At 35.8% G+C, this 27,515-nt stretch overlaps 1 protein-coding gene across 4 annotated transcripts in view; it reads right to left on the bottom strand.

Moving 5' to 3' along the window:
* Window positions 1-27,515, bottom strand: part of ODAD2 (outer dynein arm docking complex subunit 2) — a 199,421-nt gene that overhangs the window by 158,731 nt on the left and 13,175 nt on the right. For all 4 annotated transcript variants that reach the window (XM_081142035.1, XM_081142034.1, XM_081142036.1 and 1 more), the window contains 8 exons: window positions 24,888-25,045; window positions 22,155-22,347; window positions 21,426-21,532; window positions 21,106-21,242; window positions 18,737-18,853; window positions 7,713-7,918; window positions 6,881-6,979; window positions 4,522-4,669 (listed from right to left, as the gene is read on the bottom strand). In XM_081142035.1, the coding sequence (XP_080998161.1) occupies window positions 4,522-4,669; window positions 6,881-6,979; window positions 7,713-7,918; window positions 18,737-18,853; window positions 21,106-21,242; window positions 21,426-21,532; window positions 22,155-22,347; window positions 24,888-25,045 (1,165 nt within the window). The remainder of the gene's footprint in view (window positions 1-4,521; window positions 4,670-6,880; window positions 6,980-7,712; window positions 7,919-18,736; window positions 18,854-21,105; window positions 21,243-21,425; window positions 21,533-22,154; window positions 22,348-24,887; window positions 25,046-27,515) is intronic.

The raw sequence follows: 27,515 nt of genomic DNA, 5'->3' as shown, positions 1-27,515 counted from the left end.
AGTCATGTGGGAAGAAAGAAGTTGGAAGGTTGGTGAGTAAAAATGCAAAGTAGCCATTAATTTAAAAATTAAATTGTGTTCTACAAAATAAACTGACAAAATAGAAACAGAGGCATGGATACACAGAACAGACTGACAGCTATCAGAGGGGAGGGGGAGGTGGGGGCTGGATAAAAGAAGGTGAAGGGATTTCCCAAAAAACATATATACATAACCCATAGTAGACACAGACAACAGTGTGAAGATGGCCAGGAGGAGAGGGGCCAAGGGCTGGGTGGAGGTGGGCAAAGGAGGGGGAAATGGGGGACATCTGTAATAGTGTCAACAATGAAAAGTTAAAAAAACTGTCAAATCATAAAATCTTATGTAAAAATACGGCTTTCTACAATTCTGAATAAATATGAATTTGAAAAAAATTAAATTGCGTTTTAAAAAATCCAGATTAAAAGAACACATACATATATAAAACTTGCAAGATGTAATGAATGTATGTCAAAGCCAAATAATTAAATACAAACTCCCTTTACTTGTGTGCCAAAATCTGAGCTCATAGCTCTGGATAAATAATAAGCTATAGTTCATTGACCTGTTCGGGTATTAATGAGCTCATCAAATTTTTTTCAACAATCACAGACATTGCTGTGCTTGGAAAATTGTAAGTAGAAAGTCAGGTCAACATTAACATTTCTCTGCTAGTTCAAGTCTACATTTAGGCATAATTTTATAAATTAAAATGTCAGGTATATTTATTTTGAGATTACCTAGAGATATTAATTTTGCATTTCAAAGACTTCTAATATCCTTTTGTGTCTCCATATAAAACATTTATCTGCATCAAAACCTTGAAATCATTTGTAGATATACTTTTTCTTTTATTGGCTATGCTAAGAATATTTACCTGTGGGAACTATAATAATTCCAAGCAATTTACTGTCTGGCCAAAAGTATCACATTTGCACATAATTTATTGATGAAGAACTTGTGCAAGCTTTAGTAGCACTTCATCAATAAATGTTTTTCTTAGCTGTTCTGGGACAGAAATAGTGCATCCCTTTTTGGCCTAGTATTATATGTATTTATCCTAAATAGTTGAAAAACTTAAAATAGTTATCCAATAATTAGTCTATTTTGAAAACTTCTTTGCCATGTTCACTGAGAGCATATTATTGAAGTCATCATTCACTATTTCACTCACAGGCTGCCCCCTTAAGCCCTAGGGGAGAAAATTCTTTCTGCTCTTAGCAGTAGGATGGGTTACGCACATGGGCAACTGGGTTATTTCTATCTTATTATGGTAAGAGCCTTTCTCTCACTGTATTAACGCACTGTATTTCACTCCTTCTGTTGGTTGCCAAAAAACTTAAAGCAAAAGTTGAGGGCTACGTATGTATGTCAAGACTCCATGCCATACACTCAATGTCTATGGCAATAACATATAATAGAAATTATTATTATTGCCAGTACTTTACATATATTAGATTTCATTTAATATTCATAATAATCCTAAAATATGGGAACTTTTATTTTGCCATCTTGACCAATGAGGAAAGTGAAGTCTAGAGCAATCCACCAGCTCCCCAAAGGCTACTGAGCTAGTAAGTGGCAGATCCTGACTCAACTGAAGACTTTCTGACATCGAAGATCATGCTTCTAACTACTAATCCATTATTCTGCTCCTGGCCCTGCTGATGCTAGCACCCCTTTGACTCTTTAGTTTCTTTTACCAATGAAACACAGTTAATAGGCCAGAATTCTTTGAATAAACACCAGGGCTCTTCTAAATCTTCTTCCAAAGGCCATGTCTGACTACCAATGCTCATCTGGCTCAAGCTACACCAAGTTCTGGGTAACAAAGTTCTCCACTGCCAATCTTTTCTCCAGATGATATGCTCTTTATGAGTAGAGTGGAGATCATGGGCAGCTCTGCAGTTCAGGAAAGGATCACGGTATTGTCAGGAAGGTCTCCTGAGTCTGGACATTTCTGCCATGCACGCCCAGCTGATATGGCTTGTGCACAGAGACACTTGTCAAGGGGATACAGGACCATGGGGCTGGAACTCCAGCCTGTGCTCCATGCTAGTGTTTCCAAATTTCCAAGAGATATGAGTCTTCAAGGTTTGGAATAAAAAATCAGAATTCCCAGAAATTCTCAGGAACTCCAGAAATCATGTTACCCTATACTTTTTCCTAAATTTTACTTATATTTTTTAAAGTAATCATTACCATACTAGAGAATAATTTCCATAATATCAAACAGTGAATCATTTTTTGGGATAGAAATGCTAAAAATTTCAGAGGTGTTCTATAAAAAAAATAAACTATATATTGCAACAACATTTAAAAATGATCTCCACCTGACATTTGAGGCCAGAAAACACAAAAAGTGGGAAACATTAACACAATATAAAAGCCAAATAAAACCCATTTTAAAAATTGAAAGATGATATTAAAATATTTACTATTTATATAATTCTTAAAATTAAATTTTAAAGCAAGCAAAGCATTAATTGTCCCATCCAACGGTGTTAGCTTTTGCTTCATGACTAATAGTCTAGATGTCATTTTGCATTGACATTGGTCAAACTATTAAGAGGCTTCCAAAGGCATAGCCAAGGTGGGCATTAGGGTTTGCTTCACATAAGCTCATTTCCCTTTTTAATGATGAAAATATTTTATCTGCTTGTCCTGATTCTGGTTAGGCCATTGAAGTCTTTGCTGTTTTTGCTAATCGGAGTTTTAGACCAGTTTCTGGTTTTCTAATGGAGTCTTCCATAACATATTCACATCATCTTCCCTTTGAGTCTCTTCTGTTAAATTACTTAGAACAAATTATAATAATATTCAAACACTGAAAAAATGCCAGCAAAATCATTGGGTAGTACATCCAAAAAACACAACATTCAGATCTACTTAGCAAGCTTGACAAGGCTACAGGTGGAAATTTCAATTAAAATTTAATGACTTATTTTGCTTCCAAATTTGTTATTTCTTAGATCACCACTAATAGGATTTGTATAAAGTATACTATGAATATAAACATATTAATAATTATGCAAGAATGACTCACCATTAGTAGCATGGCAACTGCTATAAGCAAGGCTGACATTAGATTGTGACCACTTCTCTCCTATTTGTTCCTATCCTGACTCCTGAAAATGCCTACTTTCAACTTTGACTGTGCTGTCAGCATTTTGTTGTTTTTTTATACTTTATTGAGAAATAATTGACAAATATAATTGTCTCTATTTAAAGTGTGCAATGTGCTGATTTGATATACATATACATTGTGGAATGATTACCAAGATTAAGATAATTAACTACTTACTCTCAATGATGTCAGTAAATTTTGTTGAATTAGTAATGTCTAAATTTTAATTCTCCAAGAAGAATTAGAATACTTTTTCCCATTTCCCCAACTTCTTGACAACTTTTCCTTGGGATTTAGGATTCAGGAAAACATAATTTTTTTTCTTGGAATTGCAGCTGAGGCTGTGTCCATCAGAGGAAGGGGGCATATTTTTCTTACAGAAAAAATTTACTTTTTCAACTAACATGCCTACAAGGCCATGTTCATGCAGAGGGCCTTTGAGAATCCACAAAGATATGCACAAATAGGCTATTTTACCTGTTAGTTTGGGAAGGCATCAAAGGCACAGGAAAAGTACCAGTTAGCACTTTAGGAGCCATATAAAAATCTTTAGGTGTGAAAAGCCACTGGCAAATGCCCATGTTGATTTGACCAAAGACATGAAGAAGCAGAAGGAAAACATGAGATAAGCCAAAATGTTTTCCCAAGTACTTCTGACTATTGCTTTAAACACAGCCTAGACATTATCAATATCAGCTATCTGATATCAGAAATTAATATTACTCTAGGCTTTGGCAAATCATTTTCCCTGATTTGCCCCCCACCATCCAAGTACTTAAATACAACATTATATGGTCGGTTCCTATGCAAAACGTTTTCACACATGTGATCTTACTGATGAGGATAATGGCAATGTATCAATATGTATTTTAAGTATCTACAATGTACCAGACACTATGCCACATATTTCAAATGTTTCCTTAATCCTTAAATGAACCCTATAAGATAGACGTGTATTTTATTCCATAGGTTAGAAGAATGATGCTTAAAACCATAACTTCTCAGCAGCCACACTGCCAGTACATTATACAGCAGAAAATTTAGTCCAAGTCCAACGTCAGAAATCCACGCTCTTTCCATCACACCATACTGCAAATAAAAAAACGGTGGGTAAATCACAATATCTGTGACTTCCCCAGCGAGGGAAGAGAGCTGGTACCAGGCAGCTTGCCTGCTCCATGAGGACTCACCTTGTTACCCCTGAGGCAATAAGACCTTCCCTTGGACACAATTAAATAAAAATAGGGAGTCCTACAACCCTTACTTGAAAGAAACATACAATAAACCTTCAACATACAATAAAGCAAAATATACATTTCAGAGAAAGGATTTAAAATAAACAGTGCAAACACAGTACAAAAAGTCTGCTTTACCTTCAAATATTTCACCAGCTTCTGAATTTGCCAGTATTCCGATGGCAAATCTGCATTTGCTTCTTGACGATGATCAGGTGGTTCTTCACCTTCTTCACTCTCTGAGGAGCTCTCGCTAACAACTTCCTCCGTTTTGTCAGCACTCTTCCTAAGGATAATACCAACAACATACAATAAATATATTTATCTTACAGCAAGAACATGGTTACAATGTGACTCTTTTAGCAACATGTACATAACAAAAACTCTCAGAAAACCAAGAACAGGGGGTTGCTTCCTCAACTTGATAAAGAATATGTACAAAACCTACACTATCATCATACTTACTAGGGAGAGGCAGTGCTTTCCCCCTGAGATCGAGAACAAACAAGGATGTCCATTTTCACCACTGCTATTCCGTACAGTACTGGAGTCCCTAGTTCTAGATATAAATCTAACAAAACTTTGTACAGGACTTGGTGCTGAAAACTACAAAATGCTGGTGAAATAAATAAAAAATCCAAATAAATAAAGACACATATAGTGTTCATAGGCAGGGCTACACAGTAAAAATATCAATAATATCAAAAATAAAAATCCTTAGCACATTTTTTAATAGATATGGCAAGATTATTCCATAATCTTGACTTTTTTTTTTAAGAAGGTGAGAAAAATCACTTTCCCAGATTTCAAGATTTACTATATGGCAACTGGACATCCATAGGCAAAAAAAAGTGAAGGTTGGCCTAAGTTTCATATCTTATATAAAATTAACTCAAAATAGATTGCAGTCTTTAATGTAAAACTATCAAAACTTTTACAGAAAAACAAAGGAGATAATCTTCAGGACTAAGGGCTTCATGAAAAGTTCTTAGACATGACATCAAAAGCACAATCCATAAAAGAAAAAACTCAATAAATTGAACTTTATCAAAATTAAAAACTTGTTTTATGAGAAACCCTATATTAAGAGAATGAAAAAACAAGTTACAGAGAGGAGAAAATACTTGCAAACTACATATCCAACCAAGGATATCCAAAATAGATAAAGAACTCTCAAAACCCAACATTAAAAATAAATGATCTGATTGGAAAATAAGCAAAAGACATACAGACATATTTCACTGAAAAACATACATGAGCTATAAGCTTATGAAAAGATGTTCAATATCACCAGCCATGAGGGAAATGCTAAGCTCACAATGAGACAACACTACACATCTTTTACTACAGCTAAAATAAAAAACATGGCAATACCATATGCTGGCAAGGACAAGAAGAAACTGAGTCTCATACATTGCTAGGGGGACAGCAAAAAAAGCTTCACTTTTTTTGCCTAAGGATGTCCAGTTGCTCCATCTCTGTTCTCTCTCTGTTCCACTCTTTGGCAGTTTCTTACAAAGCTAAACACACAATTACAACATGTGTCAACAATTGGGCATTTATCCTAGAGAAATGAAAACTTACATCCATATAGAAACCTGTACATGGTTGTTCGCAGCCACTTTATTTTTAATAGCCAAAAACTGAGAAGAACTAAAATTTCCCTCAATAGATGAGTCATTAAACTATGGTACATCCATACCCTGGAATACTACTTAGCAATAAAAATGGACAAATTATTAATACATGCAACAACTGGATGAATGTCAAGGGTATTACGGTGATGAAAAACACAGCCAGGATAAAAAATGTATGATTCTGTTTATTCTCAAAATGACAAAATTATACAAATGGAAAACAGATGAATGGTTGCCAGGAATTGGGAACGATGGGGGAAGGGGAGTGGGTGTGACTATAAAGGGGTAGCAGGAGAGAGTTCTGTGGAGCGATGGAACAGTCCTGTCTCCTGATTGCCGCAGTCACCACACCAATCTACATGTGACAAAATGACATGGAAGTATACAGATACACTGTACCAATGTTCCTCTCCTGGTTTTGACATTGTACTATAGTTACCCAGGATGTAACCACTTGGGGAAGCAGGGGGAACAGGAGATGAGGCCTATCTGTTCCATCTCTGCAACCTTTTGTGAATTTATAATTATTTCAAAATAAAAATTTGAAAAAATTGTCAAACAAATTGAAAACTTTATTATGTTGACCCCCACCCCAAATAGTGTAAATGTAGTAGAGTATCTTAAAGTTTGGTTTTTTTCCCCCAAGTGTGAAAACTTTATAATGTGAGATTTCTGCCATTTCTTCCAGTAACTCTGCACTAAAAGAAATCCAATATGATTGTTTTGCAACATTACTAGTAACTGTCAATATAGACATCTTAGCACCCTAATATAATAGTAAGAATGACATTAATTAGGATTAGCTAGCACGTTGTGTAAGAAATGGCTTTAAAGAACTGGTCATGTTAACAGAAACATACCGACTTATCTGTGCTCTTCCAGGTGAAACAGATGGTGATGACTTTTCGAGTCTTCCTCCATGTTTTTCCTCATGGAGGTCTTTCACTGATATTCTGCGTCTAAAAACATTCATTAATTACTTTATGCAGATTAATAGGAAATTAAAAATAGAAATGGATAAATGTTCCAACATTTTCATGCACCCAAATGATGTGTTTCCCTGACACAGAGAATGATGATCTGACACATTTTGTCCTTTGGGCATAGCCATCCATTTTCTATAATAATGAAGAAACAATTTGTTCAGTATTTCTTTGTACAGGCTGCCACGGTTGTGAAAGTCCTTCACTATGTACCTTCTAATTTAGTGGCTTACTGCCCTGATCATAGTTGCCTATTTTTTTACGTTCCCCACCCAACATTACAGGAGGGCCTGTATCTGATTTTCCACATGTTCCCAGGTTTAGCATTGTCCTTGGCACCTATTTGGTTTTCATTAAATACTTACAAAAATTCTTAATTGAAAAAAAGCACATGGAAAAAGCTGAATTTAAAAATTTACCTCCCTCTTAACAGAACAGCCTGTGTGATCTCTCCGTATGTTTTGTTATCTTTCTCACGTTATTTGCCCTGACTCACCAACTACACGAAAGTGAATTGTGTTCTTCCCCTCCCTTCACAGAGCCCACACGTAAGCCCTGCTGACTGTCAAATCTCTCTGTGAAATACGAAGAGCAGCAGGAAGGAACACTGCTCTGTATTTCTCTACTATGAAATAAACTAATGTGAAAAATTAGGCAAATGGGGTTAGTATAGGTGTTTAAAATTCCCGTCATGCAAACGTCTACATACTCTTTGAAATCGACAGTAGTCTTCCAGTTTAAACTTGGCTCTAATCTCTTGGTCATTTGATTCTTCCCAAAAGTAATTTGGTTCTTCTCCAGCAAACGCTTGCCTGAGCCAGAATTAGCTCTACGGGGGGCCTCTGCTCCTTCCTTCTTGGGCGTCTCACTGGGCTGATCCCTCTCCTTTTGTAGTTCCTCATTAAGTCTAGTTTGCTTCATTAAAGAAAAAGTTAAGAATAATATTTAAAATGCCATCACTTCTGAATTATCTAGTGCTATCTGAGAATGATCATTGGTGATAAATTCAGAAAAGGAAGTCTCGGGCGCATCGTAGGTCTGTTGCTTAGGGACACAATTGAAGAAGGGCAACTTCAGGCCGAGGCCTCCACGGGAGAGAGGCTGCCGGTAACGCCACGCTCCTAAACTTCACCTCCGCTAGAGCGCTCACAGCCACAGCCACAGCCACAGCCACAGCCACAGCCACAGGGCTGAGCCTCCTCCCTCCTCACCACCGCTAGAAGAGATTAAATTCAAACCCTATATTGACCGGGACTCATTATATTCAAATTGCCGAAACCAAGGATAAAGAGAACATCTTTACCTAGCCAGAGATGAAAGATACATTACAGAGGAGGAAATCTAACAGTTAAAAGAGACTTCTCACCAGAATCAAGGCAAGCCAGAAGAAAAGAGAATTATATCTTTAAAGTACTAAAAGGGGGAGGAAAAAACCTGTCAACCCCAAATTCTATACTGAGACCAAAAAAATCTTTCAAATTTGAAGGTAAAAATAAAGACTTTCACTGATGAACAAAAACCAAGAGAATTCACTTTAGGAGGCCTGTGCTAGAAGAAATATTAATGAAGTTCTTCAATCGCAAGGGGTATCATACCATCCAGAAACATGAATCTATACAAAGAAATAAAAATCTATAGAAATAAATATAAAACTCCATTACTTTTAACCATCCTAAATTACAATTACTGATGCAAATACAGTAACAATATTTTGAGGGATTAATGGTATGTAAAAGTAAAATGTACTACAACAATAGCACAAAGGATCAGGAGAAGCATTCAAGATACACTATTATGAGGTTCTTAAACTATAAAATTGTATAGTACTATTTAATGTCAGACATAATGAATTACAGAGATATATATAATAAGGCCCAGGGCAGCAACTAAGAAACTTTTTTTTTAGAATATGTTTTTATTGATTTCAGAGAGAGGAAGGGAGAGGGAGAGAAAGATAAAAACATCAATGATGAGAAATAGACAAATCGAATAGTTGGAGGACTTCAATACCTTTTTCTCAACAACTGATAGAAAATCAGCAAGGATACAAGAGAACTCAACACCACCGAAAACCACGGGATTTAATCCATAATTATAGAACACCCTTCCTAACACAGCAGAATACACATCCTTTTTAAGAACCTAAAAAATACAGGGTGGTGCCCTGGCCGGTGTTGCTCAGTAGTTAAAGTGTCTCCCCATGCACCGAAGGATCACAGGTTTGATTCCCAGTCAAGGGAACATATCTGGGTTGCAGGTTCAATCCCCCAATCAGGTCCTGGCAAGTGCGGGAGGCAACTAATTGATGTGCCTCTCTTACACTGATGTCTCTCTCTCCCCCCACCCTTCCCCTTCTACTCTCTCTAAAAGAATGGAAAACATATCCTTGGGTGAAGATTAACAAAACAAAACAAAAAATAGGGTGGGGCAAAGTCAGTTTACAGTGTGAGTACGTGAAACAGTTTATTCTTGTATTATTATTTTTATTATTATTTTCCATATGAACAACTGTTAACCTACTTTTGTACCACATGGTATACACCAAGCAAGCGAGACCATATCCTAGGTCATACAACACACCTCAACAAAGTTTTAAAAATTAAAATAATTCATCTTCATAGCAGCACAGTATACAATAGCTAAGATCTGGAAACAGCCCAAGGCCAATCAGTAGATGAGTGGATAAAAAAGCTGTGGGACATTTACACCATGGAATACTATGCAGCTATAAAGAAGAAGGATCTTGTACCCTTTGGGGCAGTATGGATTGACCTGGAGAATATTATGCTAAGTGAAACAAGCCAGGCAGAGAAAGACAAACATCACACGATCTCACTTATATGTGGAATCTAAAGAACTTAATAAATTGATGAACAGAATAGATTTAATGACCGGGAAGCATAGATCAGAATGATGAATGTCAGAGGGAGGGAGGAGGGTGGGTGGGTGGAGGCGGAGAGAGTAACCAAAGAATTTATGTGCATATATGCACAACCCAAGGACATGGACAATGGTGTGGAGAGGGACTGGGGGGGGGGAGGGGAGGGGAGGGGAGGGGAGGGGAGGGGAGGGGAGGGGAGGGGAGGGGAGGGGAGGGGTGGAACGAGTCATTGGGGAGAAAAAGGGACATCTGTAATATTTTAAACAAAAATAAAGATAAATAAGTAAATAATAAAAATCAAAAAAAATAAAATTGGTATTTAGAAGAAAAAAAATTAAAATAATTCAGAGTGTATTCTCTCACTACAATGAAATCATAATGGGAAAATCTCCAAATACTTGTACACTAAACAACACACTTCTAAATAATCCATCGATCAAAGAGGAAGTCTCAAGAATTTTTTTTAATTCACAAAACAATTAAAATGAAAATAAAACATATCAAAATGTGTGGGAAGCAGCTTTAGTTCTATGAATAAAATTTATGGCATTAAAATAAATGCTTATATTAGAAAAGAAGAAAATTCTCAAATCAGTAGCCTAAGCTATCATCTTAACAAACAAGAAAAAGAAGAGCAATAGAAACCCAAACAGGCAGAGCAATATAAAAATAGGATATAAAACAACAAAGTATACCTCCAAAGTGTCAACCACTATGGTGGGAAAAGAAAAGTGAAGACTGCCTTACATTTTACTACTGTCCTGCCTGCATTGAGATGCTGACCTGTCAGCACCAGGAGATTAGTGTATCCCCTGAATGTCCTTATCCAAAAAATAAATAGCTTCTCTATACCTGAATGTAGATTTAAGAGAATTCTTTTAATGTGACTATTTTTAGTTAATGATCCTTTCTTTTATATGCTCCAAGTAAAATATTATTCATATCTGAAACCACCAAAATTCCTTTAAATGCAAATATGACTAGATTAAATTAAATGTATGATAAAAAATAAGAGTAAGTGAAACCCAAAGTAGAAAAGAAATAATAAATAAGAAAGTGAAATAGAAAAAAGAGAAACAGAAAAATCAATGACTCCAAAAGCTAGTTCTTTGAAGAAACTGAGAAAATTGATAGATCTAGCCTGAAAGATTAAGAAAAAATAAAACACAGTGACTAATATCAGGAATGAGAGAGGTAACAATAGCTACAGATTCCACAGATATTAAATATCTAATAAGAGCCCTAATTGGTTTGGCTCAGTGGTTAGAGTGTCAGCCCACAGTCTGAAGGGTCCCAGGTTTGATTCTCATATTGATGTTTCTCCCCTAACCCCTTCTCCCTGCCACATTCTCTGGAAAGTAATGGGAAAAAATATCCTTGGGTGAGAATTAAAAAATAAAAACCTAATAAGAGAATAATATGAACAAATTTATGCCAAAAAACTCAACAGCTCGGATAAAATGGACAAATTCCTTTAAAGAAAATCTACAAAAGCTCCCTCAATAAGAAACAGATAACCTGCATGGTCCTATAACTAGTAAAGACATTGAATTTATAGTTTAAAATTTTCCCACAAACAACACTTCAGGTTCTAATGCCTTCACTGGTGAATTCTACCAAACTTTTAAGACAGAATACTAAACTTTTCAGAAAATGGAAGAGGAGGTAAAACTTCTCAACTAATTCTTTAAGGCCAGTATTACTCTTATCCCAAATCCAGACAAAGGTATTAAAGAAAAGAAAGCTATCCATCAATAATATTATAAATAGAGATGCAAAACTTTTAAATTAAATCATAGGAAATTAAATCCAAAAATATATAAAAAGAATACAGCCTGAACAAATGAAGTTTGCCCCAGAAAAAAATCAATGTAATTCACATTAAACTAAAAAAGAGCCCAGACCAGTGTGGCTCAGAGGTTAGTGTCGGCCAGTGCACCAAAGGGCCGCAGGTTAGATTCCTAGTTAAGGGCTCATACCTGGGTTGCTAGTTCAATCCCTGGCCCAGGTCAAGATGCATGCCGATGGCAACCAATTGATTTTCTCTCTCTCCCTGCCCCCTTCCACTCCCTCTTAAAAAAAAAAAAAAAAATCAATGGAAAAAATATCCTCGAGTGAGGAAAAAAAACATGATTAACTCAATAGGTACAGAAATATCATTTGATAAAACCCAACATCTATTCCTAATAAAAGTTCTCAATAACTTGGAATAGAGGAGAACTTCCTCAATCTAATGTCATCTGTGAAAAACCAAAAGCTAATACCATATTTAATGGGAAATAGAGTTTTCCCTTTGCCAGTAGGAAAAAGAGACCAGTTTTATTCAGTTAGGTACTGGAGGCTCCAGTTAATGCATTAAGGCAAGAAAAAAAAAATAAAATGACTGAGATTGGAAAGGAAAAGGAAAAATGATCTTTATTCACAGACAATACAATCATCTACATAGAAAAACCCCTGGAATCTACAAACCAGATATTACACCTAGTAAGTTTAACAAGGTTTCAGAATATATAATCAACATACAAAAATCAAGTGTATTTTTATATAGTGGCAACAAGTAATAAGAAATCAAAATTTTAAAACTAGCAACAGCCCAAGTGCCCATCAGTAGATGAGTGGATAAAAAAGCTGTGAGACATTTATACCATGGAATACTACGCAGCTGTAAAGAAGGAGGATCCCTTACCCTTTGGGACAGTATGGATGGTCCTGGAAAATATTATGCTAAGTGAAATAAATCAGGCAGAGAAAGACAAATATCACATGATCTCACTTATATGTGGAATCTAAAGAACAAAATAAACTGATGAACGGAACAGATCCAGTGACATAGAAACATGGAACAGACTGACAAATCTCAGAGGGAAGGTGGGGGTGGGTAGGTAGGTGGGGAGAGATTAACCAAAGAACTTATATACATATATGCTTACCCTATGGGCACAGACAATAGTGTGGTGAAGGTCTGGGGTGGGGGGGGCGGGGTAGAAGGGGTCAATGGGGGAAAAAAGGAACATCTGTAATACTGTCAATAATTAAGTTAAATTTAAAAAAAAGAACTAAGGGCACTGAAGTAGGGGTCATTTCAAATATATCCCTGATTCTTCAAAGTATTTAGTAGAATATTTACCCATAGGTGAACAATGCTTATTGCTATTGAAAGTGCATGTAACGTAAAACTAGGGACTCATGGAAATGTATTAAATGTAACCATTTTTACTGTAAAAAATAAAAATAAAAATGAAGAAAAAAAACAACTAGCATTAATAGCCTCCAAATATGAAGTACAGGCAGGTTTTGCAAGAGATACATAAGACCTGAGCACAGCAATTTACAAAGCATTGCTGAGAGAAATTAAATAAGATCCAAATAAATGGAGAAACATGCGTGTTCATGGACTGGAAATTTCAATATTGTTAAGATGTAAGCCCTCCCTAAACTGATCTACAAAATCAACACAACCTCAATCATAAATCCTTCAGGCTTTTTATAAATAAATTGCCAGGCTAACTTTAATATTCTTAATGGGCATTCAAAAGATATAGCCAAACAACTTTGAAAAAGAAAAACAACATTGGAGTATTGACACTACCTGACTTCAAGACTTATTATAAAATTACAGTAAATCAAGACAGTGTGATACTGGTACAAAAACAGAGGAACAGCCCTCTCTCTCTCTCCCTCCCTTCCTCTCTCTGAAATTAACATATATTTAAAAAAAAACAAAAAAACACACACAAAAAATCCACAAAAACCAGAGGAACAGAAATATACCTACATAAATGGGTAACTAATGTTGACAAAGGTTTAAAGGTAATTCAGTGGACAAAGGGTAGTTTTTTCCACAAATGGTGCTGAAGCAACTAGATATCTACATGCAAAAGGAAAAAAAGGAACTTTGATCCATACTCATATTATGTACAAAAAATAAAATGTACCATAGGTCTAAAATGTAAAACAGAGCATTTGAAAACTTCTAGAAGAATACATTGGAGAAAAAGTTTGTGGCACTGGATTTGATAAAGCTTTATTAGCTATAACACTATAAAAATTAGTAAGTTGGGCTTCATCAAAATTGAGGACATTTGCTCTATGAAAGATCATATTTGAAGAATGAAATAAGCTACAAACTGGGAGAAAATATTTACAAAACACATATATCTGACAGAATAAAAAGCCAAGCATATATATAAAGATCTCTCACAACTCAAAAACAAGAAATAAGCCCTGGTCAGTGTGGCTCTGTGGTTAGGGCATTGGCCTACGCACTGAAGGGTCTTGGGTTCGATTCCCAGTCAAGGGCACATACCTGGGTTGCAGGTTTAATCCCCAGCCCCATCAGGGTGCATGCAGGAGAAAACTAATAGCTGTCTCTCTCTCGCATTGATGTTTCTCTCTCTGTTTCTCTCTCCCTCCCTCCTTTCTACTCTCTCTAAAAATATCAATGGAAAAAATATCCTCAGGTGAGGATTAACAAAAAAGTAAAAAAGAAATCAAATAATCAAAAAAAATAGGAAAATGATCTGAATAGCCACTTCGGTACATAAGATATATTAATGGCAAATAAGCACATAAAAGGGTGCATTCAAGACATGCTAATCAAAATTGACTGAGGTACCAGTATACACCTATAAGAATGTCTAAAATTAAAGGATTGACCATGTCAATTATCCATATGTGGAAGATCTGAAACTCTCATACACAGCCAGAGTGAATGCAAAGTATTACAACCACTTAGGAAAGCAGTTTACCATTTGATTACGAAGTTAAGCACACAACTATCCTATGACCTTGCCATTTAATTCCTAGGTTTTACCTATGAAAAATAAAAGCATATGTTACATAAAAATAAATATCCATAAACAGGATGTCAAAAATAAGAGAGCTTAAATTTTAAAGATATGTACAATGTTTGGAAGATAAAGTAAAGGAATATTTATAGAAAGGATGGGGGGAGGTGTCAGAAAAGATAATCAGAGGATAAATCTCAGAGGTCGAACATCCAATAAGTAAGTTTCAAAAAGAGAACAGAGAGGAAAAAATTATTAAAGATATAATACAAGTAATATTTTTCCATTTTTTATGCACATGTCATCATTAATGAAAAGTGCACAACCGGCACCAACCATATTATCACGAAAATTACAGAACATCGGGGCTAAGAAAAAATCCTAAGGACTTCATTAGGGGGCAAAAGCCGAAACAAACAGGTTATATATATATATAAAAAAAAAAAAAAAAGCCTTTAAAATTATTTTTAAACTGTCATTATAGAAACAACAACTAAGAGAAAAGAGTAAAGATATTTTCAGGCATGCTAACCATAAATTTTTCCCTCTTATGTGCCTCTGTTACTCAGGAAGCTCTACCAAAATGATGGGGTTCACCAAGAAAAGGAAAACTGAACAGAAAGGAACTTCCTTAACATGATCAAGGCTATGTATGAAAAGCCCACAGGGAATATACTTAATGGTGAAAGCCAGAAAACTTTCCCACTAAGATCAGGAAGAAGATAAGGAGCCTGCTTTCATCACTTGTATTCAACATTGTCCTGAAAGTTCTAGCCAAAGTAATTAGGCAAGAAAAATAAATTTTAAAGATATCCAGATTGGAAAGGAAGAAGTAAGACTATCTCTGTTCAGAGATGACTTAATCTTATATGTAGAGAAATCTAAAGATTTTTTAAAAACTGAGTTAATAAGTGAATTTAGCAAAGTTACTGAATTCAATTTTGAATTTCATATTAAAAATCAGATCTGATTTTAACACTCAAAAATAAGTTGTGTTTCTAAACACTAGCAGTAGACAATCAAAAAGGAAATTAAGAAAACAATTCCATTTACAATAGCATCAAAAATAATAAAATACTTAGGAATAAATTTAACCAGGGAGGTAAAAGACCTGTACACTGAAAATTATAAAACATTGCTGAAAGAAATGGAAAAAAAAACAACAACAAAAACTCACACACACAAGTGGAAAGACATCCCATGTTCATGAATTGAAAGACTTAGTATTGTTAAGACGGCAATACTATACAAAAGCAATCCACAGATTCAAAAGAATCCCCATCAAAATCCCAATGGTGTTTTTTGCAGAAATGATAAAAACACGCCTAAAACTCACATAGAAAGTCAAATAACTCCAAATAGCCAAAACAGTCTTGAAAAATAAGAACCAAGTATTAGAATTCATACTTCCCCGTTTCAAAACTACTACAAGGCTATAGTAATCAAAACAGTATGGGACTGTTAAGGATAGACATATAGACCAATAAAATAGAATTGAGAGCCCCAAAATAAACCCTTATATATACGGTGAATTGATTTTAAACAAGGATGCCAAGACCATTCAATGAGGAAAGAACAATCTTTTCAACAAATGGTGCTGGGAAAACTGGGAATCCATATGCAAAAGAATAAAACTGGAACCCAACCTTATACCACATACAAACTTAACTCAAAATGAATCAAAAACCTAAATTTAAGAGTTAAAACTAGAAAATTCTTAGAATAAAATATGTGTACAAATCTTTATGACCTTGGATTTTGCAATGGTTTCTTAAACGATACCAAATGCACAAGCAAAAAAAGAAAAAACACAGTAATTGTACTTTATCACAATTAAAAGTTCTTGTCCATCAAAGAACACTATCAAGATGAGAGAAAAGACAACTTACAGACTGGGGAAAAATATTTGCAAATCTTCTGAGAAGGGATTAATATCCACAATATATAAGGAACTCCTACAAATCAATGACAAAAAAAACCCCAATTTTTAAAATGGGCAAAGGATATGAATAGACATTTCTTGGAACAAACTGACAGAGGTCAGAGGGGAGGGAGTTGACGGAACTGAATGAATTGAAGGTGAAGAGATTAGCAAAGAACATAATAAGCATAGCCCATGGACACAGAAAACAGGGTGGTGATGGCTGGGAGGGGGCGGTTTGGGTGGAGATGGGGAAAGGAGGGGAAAATGGGGACACCTGTAATGGTGTGAACAATAAATAAAAATTATTTATTTTAGTTAATCCTCACCTTAGGATATTTTTTCTATTGATTTTTAGAGAGAGTGGAAGGGAGGGAGGGAAGAAGACAGGGAGGGAGTGAGGGGGAGGGGGAGAAAGAGAGAGAGGTAGAGAGAGAAACATCAATGTGAGAGAGACATCATTTGGTTGCCTCCCACAGGCACCCTGACCAGGACTGGGCATCAAACCTGCAACCCAGGCAAGTGCCCTTGACCCAGAATCAAACCCATGAACCTTTGGTGTGCCTGTGGACTGACGCTCTAACCACTGAGCAGCAACTGGCCAGGGCAAAAATTTTTAATAAATAACTTTTAAAAAAAGAAGATAAAAAATGGCCAATAAGCTCATGAAAATACATTTAACATCATTAATAATTAGAGAAATTCAAATTAAAACCACAATGGGATACCATACTTCACACTAGGATGTCTATAATAAAACACACACACACAGAGAAAGGGAAGGAATAACAAGTGTTGGTGAAGATGTGCACAAACTGGAATCCTTGTACATTTCTAAGTGGGAATGTAAAATGAATCAGCCACTGTGGAAGCAGTTTGGTAGTTCCTCTAAAAGCTGAACATAGAATTACCATGTGACCCAGAAATTTCACTCCTAGGTATATGCCAAAAAAAATTGAAAATGAGCTCAAACAGATACTTGTATACCAATATTCATAGCATTTGTCATAAACAAAAGGTGGAAACAACCCAAGTGTTCATCAATAGATGGATAAACAAAATGTGGTATATACCTAAGTAGAATAGTATTCAGTTATAAAACGGAATAAATTTCTGATAGATGTCACAACACAACACGGACGAACCTTAAAAACACGCTAAGTGAAATAAGCCAAATAAAAAAGGACAATTATATGATTCCACTTATATGAAATCTCTAGAATAGGAAAATTTATAGACACAGAAAGTAGATTAGAGTTTACCAGGAGCTGGGGGAAGGAGGACTGGAAAGTTATTGTTTAATGGGTACAAGTTTTAATTTGGGATGATGAAAAATATTTGAGACAGTAGTAATGGTTGCACAATATTGTAAATGTAATAATGCCATTGAGAAATACACTTAAAATGCTTAAAATGGCAGATTTTACATTTTATGTATATATTTTAAGACAATAACAACAACAAAGAAAAACTCCAGTCCAAGAAACAAAAAGGATTCACAGGATGACAGAGAGAAGTGCCAGGAGCAGTCTGGGGAGAAAACGGAGCACTCCAGAGGTGGAGGGGTCCGAAGGAAAATGGACCTGATAAGCTCTCAGGTGGGGTCTATGGAATTCACACCAGCTTGAGAATCAACCTGGAGCTTAAGTGTATAACATCAGTGTTTCTTGCATACCGTTTCTTACCCATATCAGCTTTAACCAAAATTTTATTTCATAAGATATTATATTGACTGATCTCTTTGTTCAGTACTATTTCAAAAACCATGGAGGACACAAAAGAAGCACAGTTCCACATACATACAGTTGACACATTTATGAACACAATTCAGTTAGGTAGCAATCATGGGACGAAAATAATCCAAACATCTAGGCTTCATTAACAGGGTTGAGTACTTTATTCTTAGTGTCATTTATTCAAAAAGGAAGATGAAAACAAAGTGAAATATTGTGCCTATCACCTAAAGAAAGTGAGAAACGTTTTTAAGTACTACATTAGAGTATTTCTTACTTTACATTGTTGTGTAAAACACTCTAATAATTAAAAGCAGCATCCAACAGGCAGAATTACTCTTTTTACACTATAGAAAGTTGTTGTCAAGTAATATAATACTATGAAAGTTCAAAAGAGACTGTAAAACTTACCTGTTTAGACATATTTTCTGAAAATTTTGCTGATTTTTCTTTTAAAAATGTGACAAGGTCTTTATAAATCGCTCCCTTTCTCTCATAATTAATTTCCCCCTCATCATCTGTTTTGCCCTTTGGGAGAAAAAGTTTGGTGCTATTATTAATGTTATAGCAATATAAGAACCTGATCAATACATCAAAACCCAAGTACACTTTTTCTTCTCTAAAGGATCCAAGTGGTAGTCTTTATACATTAAATGTAAAGGCAAAACCCTTCCTTCTTAACTTAATGTTATCTATTCACTCATCCATTCAGCAAGCTGTGACTGAGCACCTCCTACATGCGGCTGGGCACTGTGCTATTCAGCACAAAAGTGAGAGCTTCCTTCCCTCTGGGCTCCTCTAATGTGAAAATGCATTATGACTTCAAGAGCTTTTGACAAGTCATAAAAGGCCTCAAGATTAGAATGCCACCAGAGAAAAGCCTACGTTTCTATTTGTCACACTGCTCTTGCTCTGTGTGTAACATGGTTGCTCTAGGCCTATTTTCTAGGGTGATGTCTCTACGCAGCCATCTGTCCCTTCACACTCTGCCTCTGTCTCTCTTCTTGTCTCTCTTCTCCTCCTTCCCTCATTTCCTACGTCTATATGTACAGATGAAACTGTAGTGTGTTATACATTTTGTTGTAATTACTCGATAGTTTCATGTTGCTTGTTTCATTTCTTAACTGAGAAGAATATCTAGATGTTTCCATATCAAATAAACTTGTCTGTGGATCAACAGCCTTTTATAAGAAGCAAAGGCTCCTTGTCCCACTCTAGAAGGTCAAAGAACATCATTCCTTTTTTTTAATCTCTTATTTTCTAATTGGAAATTTCACTCTTCTAAAGTATCAAAACAAACCAAAAGCAAAATTGTATTTAGGTCATCTCCCTCCTCTAATGCAGAAGTAAGCTAAGTGCCATGCTGATAAGAAAAGCACCTAAGGCATGTCAGAAAAGGTGCCTACAAGTAATCAAGAAGACAGCACCAGCAACTGCATACCAACCCAAGCCCAGGTGTGACAACTCTCCAAGCAGTCCCCTGTAATAGCTGGGTCCCCACTGAGGATTTGGGTCCTCTTTGCATAATTTTGCTGGTGAGACCCAAAACTACATTGAAGACACCGAGGGCAGGGCATTGCAGAGGAGAAAGCTGTGCTCCTTCTAGCTAAGTTCAGTGGACAGGTATGAGAAGTTTTTTAATCTAGAAAACTCAGAAGGTTATGTGCTGTTTCTCTCTCAGCTTGAAGCTCACCCATCCACACTCTGCTTTGTGATACTTGGGCTGGGAATCTGCAAAACTGTGTTTCACCTCTGGCAGGTTAGGTTAGCTTCAGTCAACAGCAAGTGAAAGAAGGAGAAGAGACATGCTTCCTCCTACTTGTCCCCTGTTCCTGTTAGTCACCCCAGCAACGGTCCCACACCCTGGCAGTGGCAGTTGCTTCCAGTAGCAACAGTTGGTTCTAATTCCCAGAGGTTTTTTCCCCCTGTAGTCCCAGAACAAGGCTCATCACCCATCCTACCCCAGCCCCAGAAATACCATCATTAGCCTACCAGGGCATCATTTTCAAAGATCTGGGTCTTAGCTCTGCCAAGACCCTCCTCTGACCTCCTGAAAAACCAGCACCAATTGGGCAGCACTCACTCCTCAAAGGTCTGGGTCTAAGTGTCATGGAGGCCATCTGAGCTCCAAGAAGTCTAGCAGAGCCTAGAGGTGACCATTCCTCAGAGGTGTAAGTCCCAGTTACATGGGGGTCCCTCCTCTGAGCTCCTAAGGGACCATAACCAAGGCAACCAGAGTCTACTCTCCAGAGGTCCAAGTCCCAGCTCTGCAAGGGCCCTCCTCTGAGATCCTAAGGTACCAGTACAGCCTGGCAGTGCCCCCTCCCCAGACATCAGGGTCCCAGCTTCATGGGGCACCTCCTCCAGGAATCCACATTTTGACAGACCCTCCTCCTATTCCCTTTGTCCCTCAACTCTTACTGCAGAAGCTGCAGTTATTGCTTCTGTGTTATCTCAGTGCTCCTTTTTTGCCTTTTCTTTCCTTTAATACTTGTGTAACTGATTATGTTGAAGAGGTTTTCATTTTATGGACTGGAATGAGTCACTTAGAGGCCATTTCTTAAAAGGCTGACTTAATGATCTGCAATGGGGATGCGGGCTAATTCTGAGGCAACTGTGGATGGGGCCAGCAAACACACACAGCAAAAGGATCTGCTTGAATCCCACAGAACAGTGTTTCATTTTCTATGCTCATCAGGATTCAATCCTAGAGACACGTCTACACTTACAGACACCAAGCTAAGCACCAATGTCAATTCTGTTTTTTAAAAATTACTTACACCATTTAAAAATACTCCTTCTGCACTACAAGTAATGCACAAAGTTTCGACATCATGTGGTTTCACCAGCACATAACAAATTTCCCCAACAATTTGTCTCCAAGGTGGGGCTCGACATCCATTTGAAAATTCATAATCTGAAACCAATTGTCAATCAGTTTAGAGTTTTGTAAAGTATGTTGGCTCCAAAAAAATAAATACTATTAAAATTACTTTCATTTTCTTAAATATTAAATTCCAATGTAGCTATTGAAGCATTTTGGAAAATAATTATGAAAACATATATAATAGAACATAAATGAATCTGGGAAGGTATAAACCTGAGGTATATTTGATAGATTCCAAAACTGTTTGTGTTCCTTTTCCTGAGAAACGTTTGAGCAGTTCTATCTCATTCTTAACCGCCACTGGATTTAAATGTATTTCCCTGAAATAAATGTTTAGAAATTCATTAAAAATATTTTAAAACAGACTCTACAAAAAAATACATGAAAACATTCCATTATATCAAAGGAAGTGTTTTTTATAATTAAAATTGCAGTTAAAGTATACAATAACAAAATTGCAGTTAATTTTAGCCACGTTATAATCTCATAACACTGTCAAACCATCAAGGAATTACTGACTTGTGTTTAATACAACATTAAATATACTCACTTAAATATTCACTTTATTTTTTAATGATAATACTAAAATACTAGAAAATACAGAAAAAATGAACAAGTTTTAAACCTGATAAACTCTATATATTTGCATTATAATTTAATAACTTATCTAAGAGTCTTAATTTAAGAGACCTGAAAATTCTAAGGCCACATAATGTCTTCAGAATTAGATGAAACCCCACTAGAATGTTTTAGCAATGTTACAGTAAATTTTAATTTTTAGAACTAGAAATATCCATGCAACAAACTAAAATTTATTCCAATAAAATTGAATGTTAAATCAATAGCAATAATTCCCATACTTTATTTTTCTCATTTTTTCCCTAAAACTCTGAAAGCACTTTTTGCAACTAATTTTTAGAGACTTTTTTTTAAAATACTCACAATGAAATATGTTTTAGAGAATGATTGAGGAGGTGTACATCTAGTTGCTTAAGCAGCATGGCAATCTTCATCTTAATCTCACTTTCAGGATTATCGTCTTTGGTAATTTTATCAAGAATATTTAATACCGATGACTCTTCTTTCATTGTATTATAATCCAAGCCCAGGATTTTTGCTACAGGATTTCTGTTAGCTGATCAAAAAAGTAAATAAATAAAAATTATCCTCTTGTCTTCTATTATAAGAAACATAAAAGATGAACAAATCTGTTGACGCCCACTCAACTATGTTTCTTTCATTATGCCTTCTCTAATCGACCCAATTAGAATCAATGTCCACTTCTCAGACTTACTGAATTTAGGAACTTTCTTATACCTTTTGAGATGTCCTATCTTGTATAGTAATAGCGTTTATATATGTCATCTCCCTAAGAGGACAAAGGCGAAGACATTCCTTTTTTTCTTAGTTGACCATGTGGCATTATTCAGAAAAGTCATTCAATTAATATATTTGTAATTGATTTGTAGAGAAATACTGGTCTCCTTAGAAGAACCATCACTAGAACTGTGTGTTTAAAATTGGAATTATCCATGCAACAAACTAAATGTTTCAGTATTCACAAATGCATGCTTCTTTCCAAAATAGCATGCTTCCCTTAGTCTACAGGTCCCCTGCCAGTCTTTTCCACCTGTTCAAACTGCATATATATATATATATATATTTTTTTTTTAATCCTCACATGAGGACATGCTTGGGACATGCTTAGATAGAGGAAGGGAGGAAAGAAGGGAGAGAGGGAGAGAGAAACATTGATGTGAAAGAGAATCATCAATCGGTTGACCCCTGTACATACTCCAACCAGGAGTCAAACCCACAGCCCAGGTATGTGCCCTGACTGGGAATTGAACCGGCAACCTTTCCGTGCACAGGATGACAGTCAATCAACTGAGCCATTTCAGTTGGGCCAAACTGTTTATATTTTCAATGCCTCTGGATGTTTGAGTTGGAAAAAATAATCTAACCAGTATTTACACATATATCAAAATTATAGTGAAAAACTTAAATACCAACTCATGAGCAAGACTGACATAGATGTGAAAGTTGAGCCTACAGATGCTAAAAACAATTTGATAAAGGTTAAAAAAAATTAAAAAATTAAAAAATTTAAAAAAAAAAAAAAATATATATATATATATATATATATATATATATATATATATATATATGATTGAAAATGAGGGAGAAGGGGGCAAAACCATCCTTAGAAAAAAAGAATTCAAGTAAGATGAAATATATATGCATTGGAACAGGGAAAAGGGAAATGCCTATGGGACTAATTCAGAAAGTTGGACCTGGTTGAAATGTAAAGGCATTGACTCTCCAACAGGAAATGGGCTATGCTACCAGGAAATAGCAAAAGGTATAGGGCCGAGGAAAGATTGCAGGAGGGGAGGTGCAAGGCAAATTGGGTCTCATTTCCTTGTACCTCCCTTCATGCAATCTCAACTTATCAACTTTATGGCTGTCATGTGTAAAAATTTATGAAAAGTGATACTAGGAGAATTTTGAAGAAAGACATAAAAATCTACTCCCAAGTTGCTGGATACCATGCAATTTGAACCTAAAACTAAGAGTTGTACCTAGAACTCTTAAAGAAAGGGCAAACTACAGAAAAGGACACATATCTAGCCAAGTGAGATATTCAACAGTCTATGTATTAAATTTATATATTAAGTTGAATTTAATGAATAATCGTACCCCTATTAACTATATCCCTGAATTCAGTTTTACTTTCAAGATTTCATTCCTGCTCATGAAAGTAGCTCTGGTGTACAGGAAAGCCTAATAAGGAAGAGTAGGCAAGAAATAATAAGAGGCTGCTGCCCTAAGGTACACATCTTAATTTAATTAAAAAAGAGAAGGAAACAGACCATCTTCCCACCTCACAGCAATGGAGAGTGGCAAAGAATGATGAGAGCAGAACTCAGGTGCCTTAGGCCTAGGACCCACTGGTCAGATGATTCCAAGAAAGCAAAACAAATAGACAACATCATTACGTATTTTTCATAAGAAATATTTAGAGTACAATGATGACAGGGAATTGGTCACAGTCTTTTTTGGATGTTAGATGATTAGACAATAATGAGCACATTATATATATATATATATATATATATATATATATATATATATATATATATATTTTTTTAATGAAGACTAAAAATACTTCCCATTGACTGACTGTAACTATCACAGCAGTTGTATAGTCCACAATGGAATAGCGTTGATACAAATGGAAAGTGAGATTATTATGGACTATCTCCGCTAAAGGCAGAGCCTGTATTCACTTTAAAGGAATGAGGTCATCATCCATCACAGCAGTATGTGCAGGGAGAGGGTGGATTTTGGTCACAATATCAGTCTTCTCTCCTGACATGGACCTTAAAGGCTATAGGCCTCAGGTTGTTCCAGAAGCTAAGAAGGCTCTCTTTAAAATTAGAAATCTAGAAGCTTACTAGTGGTAAAGTATTATTAGACCTTTCATTTTAAAGCAGAAATCTGATATCAGCATAACATTTCAGCCAACTAAAATTAATGACATTTTTATGAAGCTGAACATTTGACTTCTTACCTTTTAGGTTACAGAACTTTTTTCAAGAGACTATAACGAATGATTTGCCCCAAGATTATATTTCTAAAAGTTCAAATCACAGACTGGAATATAAATATCACCTTCAATGCATGCTTGTGCTTCCTTCAGCTTTGTATCTTTGGCAATAAATAACAAGCATGACAACTGTCCAAAGCTCCTAACTTTAATTTGCGGTACAGAAAGAAATAGCAAAGGCTGTCCACTTTTATCAGCTTCTTCTGATTTGACTGTTGTTGCACTAAAAATGAAAAAAGGAAAAAGAAAAGCTTAGGGTTACCTGGATGCCAGTAGAAGTTAAATTTAAGATATTTTGGCAAATTATTCCCATGTGTCATTATAAAACAGAAAATATAAATACCTCTTGTTAGAAGCCCATCTATTTTCCTACTATCATCCACACTCAGACCCTTAAGTCCCCAAACTTATTAGCAATGATAGTGAGCAATATGACATACCCAGAAAGAAAATTTTAAGCAATTTCTTTAAAAACCTACATGAACTCAACCAGTTTTTGTTTGTCTAACAATATGTTTGACATCTTTTAAAATCACTGACTCTACAGAACCATTCATGTTTTGAGGGTTTCTAATGTTATATTTATAAAATTTTTAATTTATTTAATTTATTGATTTTAGAGAGGGAGGGGAGAGAGAAAGAGAAGATTTGCTGTTCCACTTACTTATGCATTCATTGCTTGATTCTTGTATGTGCCCTGACTGAGGATCAAAACTGCAACGTTGGCTATTGGGACAATGCTCCAACCAAATGAGCTACCTGGCCAGGGCTATACAATTTTTACACCACAGCAATTAGTGGTTAGAAATTTTCTTGGCTATTCTGTATCATAAACAAATAAAGCTATAAAAAATGACAAACTATATCCTCTCTATAGATTATTTTCCCACTCCAAAAACCTTAATTCAGTTTACTCCAGGATTTTAAGCAGTTTTTCTAAATGGGTTTTTCCTGATGAGAAATTATTGGGTCTCCTAGATTTGTGTTTCTGTCCATTTTAATGATTTTAAGTTGGCATTTTTTAAATATTAGAATTTTTTTATGGCAATGATAGTTCTATAGATTTCTACTACTTACAACATTAATTAAACTGCCTAGGTTTTTTTCATTATGTAATGATATCCCTAGAAAAACTGCCCAAATCTTAAGATCTAATCTAACATTTTAAATTGTAATGCAGGTAAATAGGTGTGAAATACTAACAGTTCATTAGAAATAGTAAATCTGATAGACTCAGACTATCTACTACTAACACTGTTTCACCAGAATCGAAACAAGAGGATAGAAACTGTGGGAGTCAGAATAATGGCTCCCCCCAAATGTCCACATCTGTGTCCCCAAAACTTGTGAATATGTCATCTTACATGGCAAAAAGGACTTTGCAGGTGGATTAAGTTAAGGACCTTGAGACGGAAAGACTATTCTGAAATATCTAGGTTGGTCCAACGTGATCAAAAGGATGTTTAGACGAGGCAAGCAGAAGGGTGAATTCAGAGAAGGTGATGTAACCATGAAAACAGAGGTCACAGCATGCAGGTGTTGTAAGCCAAGGCATGCAGGTGGCCTCTACAAACTGGAAAAGGCAAGAACGAATTCCCTCAGCCCTCAGAAGGAACACAGCCCTGCCAACATTCATTTTAGCTCTGCAGACTTTTAGATGTTTCACTTCCAGGGCAGTAAGATAATAAAGCTGTGTTGTTTTAACCCATTAAGTGTGTGGTAATTTGTTAATGCAGCAATAGGAAGCCAAGACAGGGACTTTTTAAAGACTTACCCACTGTTCTATCCAAAGTACCTCACACAGTAATTGCACACAGAAGTTGTTTAACCAATATAAGAGGGATAAATGGATGAATAAAATGTCTTTAGACTGGCCAGTGATGTGTGTTGTGTACAAAATGTGTATTTTCTCTAAAATAAAGTTTTTGGAGTAATGTCCTTAGGATTGAGGAGATTCCTTAAAGGCCTGTAATCAGGACTGGACACTAGTGCTAAGTGCATGGTGACAGAACTAAGTTATATGTTGAATGAATGCCAACAATATCAAGCTACTCACTTGAGAAAGTAAAACTCCTTGTGCAGAAAGGGAAAACTAAAGGGCACAGGTGACATTTTTCATTGCCCTACCAGCTGAAACCTGTAACATACCAGAGGACGATGTGGAAGAGCAGGTTTCAGTTTCTGGGCTCATAGTTTCTCACAGCTGAAGAAAAGAGCTCTTATAAAGCAAAACGCTGCACGCCCTCATGAAGGTAAAGAATACTGTGCTGGAAATGGCATCCACTGGCCTGACCGAGAAACTTTTAAATGGAGTGGGAAGGGAATTAAAAACACTCATCAGGAAACTGTCTTGTTTATTTAGTCCCCAGTGTTTCATTTAGTGTCCAGAGTATAGTAATTACTCAATAAAAGCATGTTTAAATAGTAACATAGGACATTCGACTACAGTTCAGAAACTATTCAGTTAATTCTCAGGGATGTAAAACAAAGAGCCCAATAACAAAAGTATGACAATGAAAATTTTATCTAAATACAATATTTTAAGGTTGGAAATAATTCAGCCCTTCATGATATTGATCAGAAAACTAAGGACCGGAAAGATATAACTTGTGAGTGATTTGTGCATTACTGTGGGGAAGAGGGCCACTGCTCAGGCATCCTGACTTCTCATCCATACAGACAGAACTCTTACC

Source organism: Miniopterus schreibersii (assembly GCF_964146895.1).
Source record: "Miniopterus schreibersii genome assembly, chromosome: 1".
Lineage (NCBI taxonomy): Eukaryota > Metazoa > Chordata > Mammalia > Chiroptera > Miniopteridae > Miniopterus > Miniopterus schreibersii.
The sequence above is the reverse complement of the archived record's forward strand: the minus strand, read 5'-3'. Positions and strand labels throughout refer to the sequence as shown.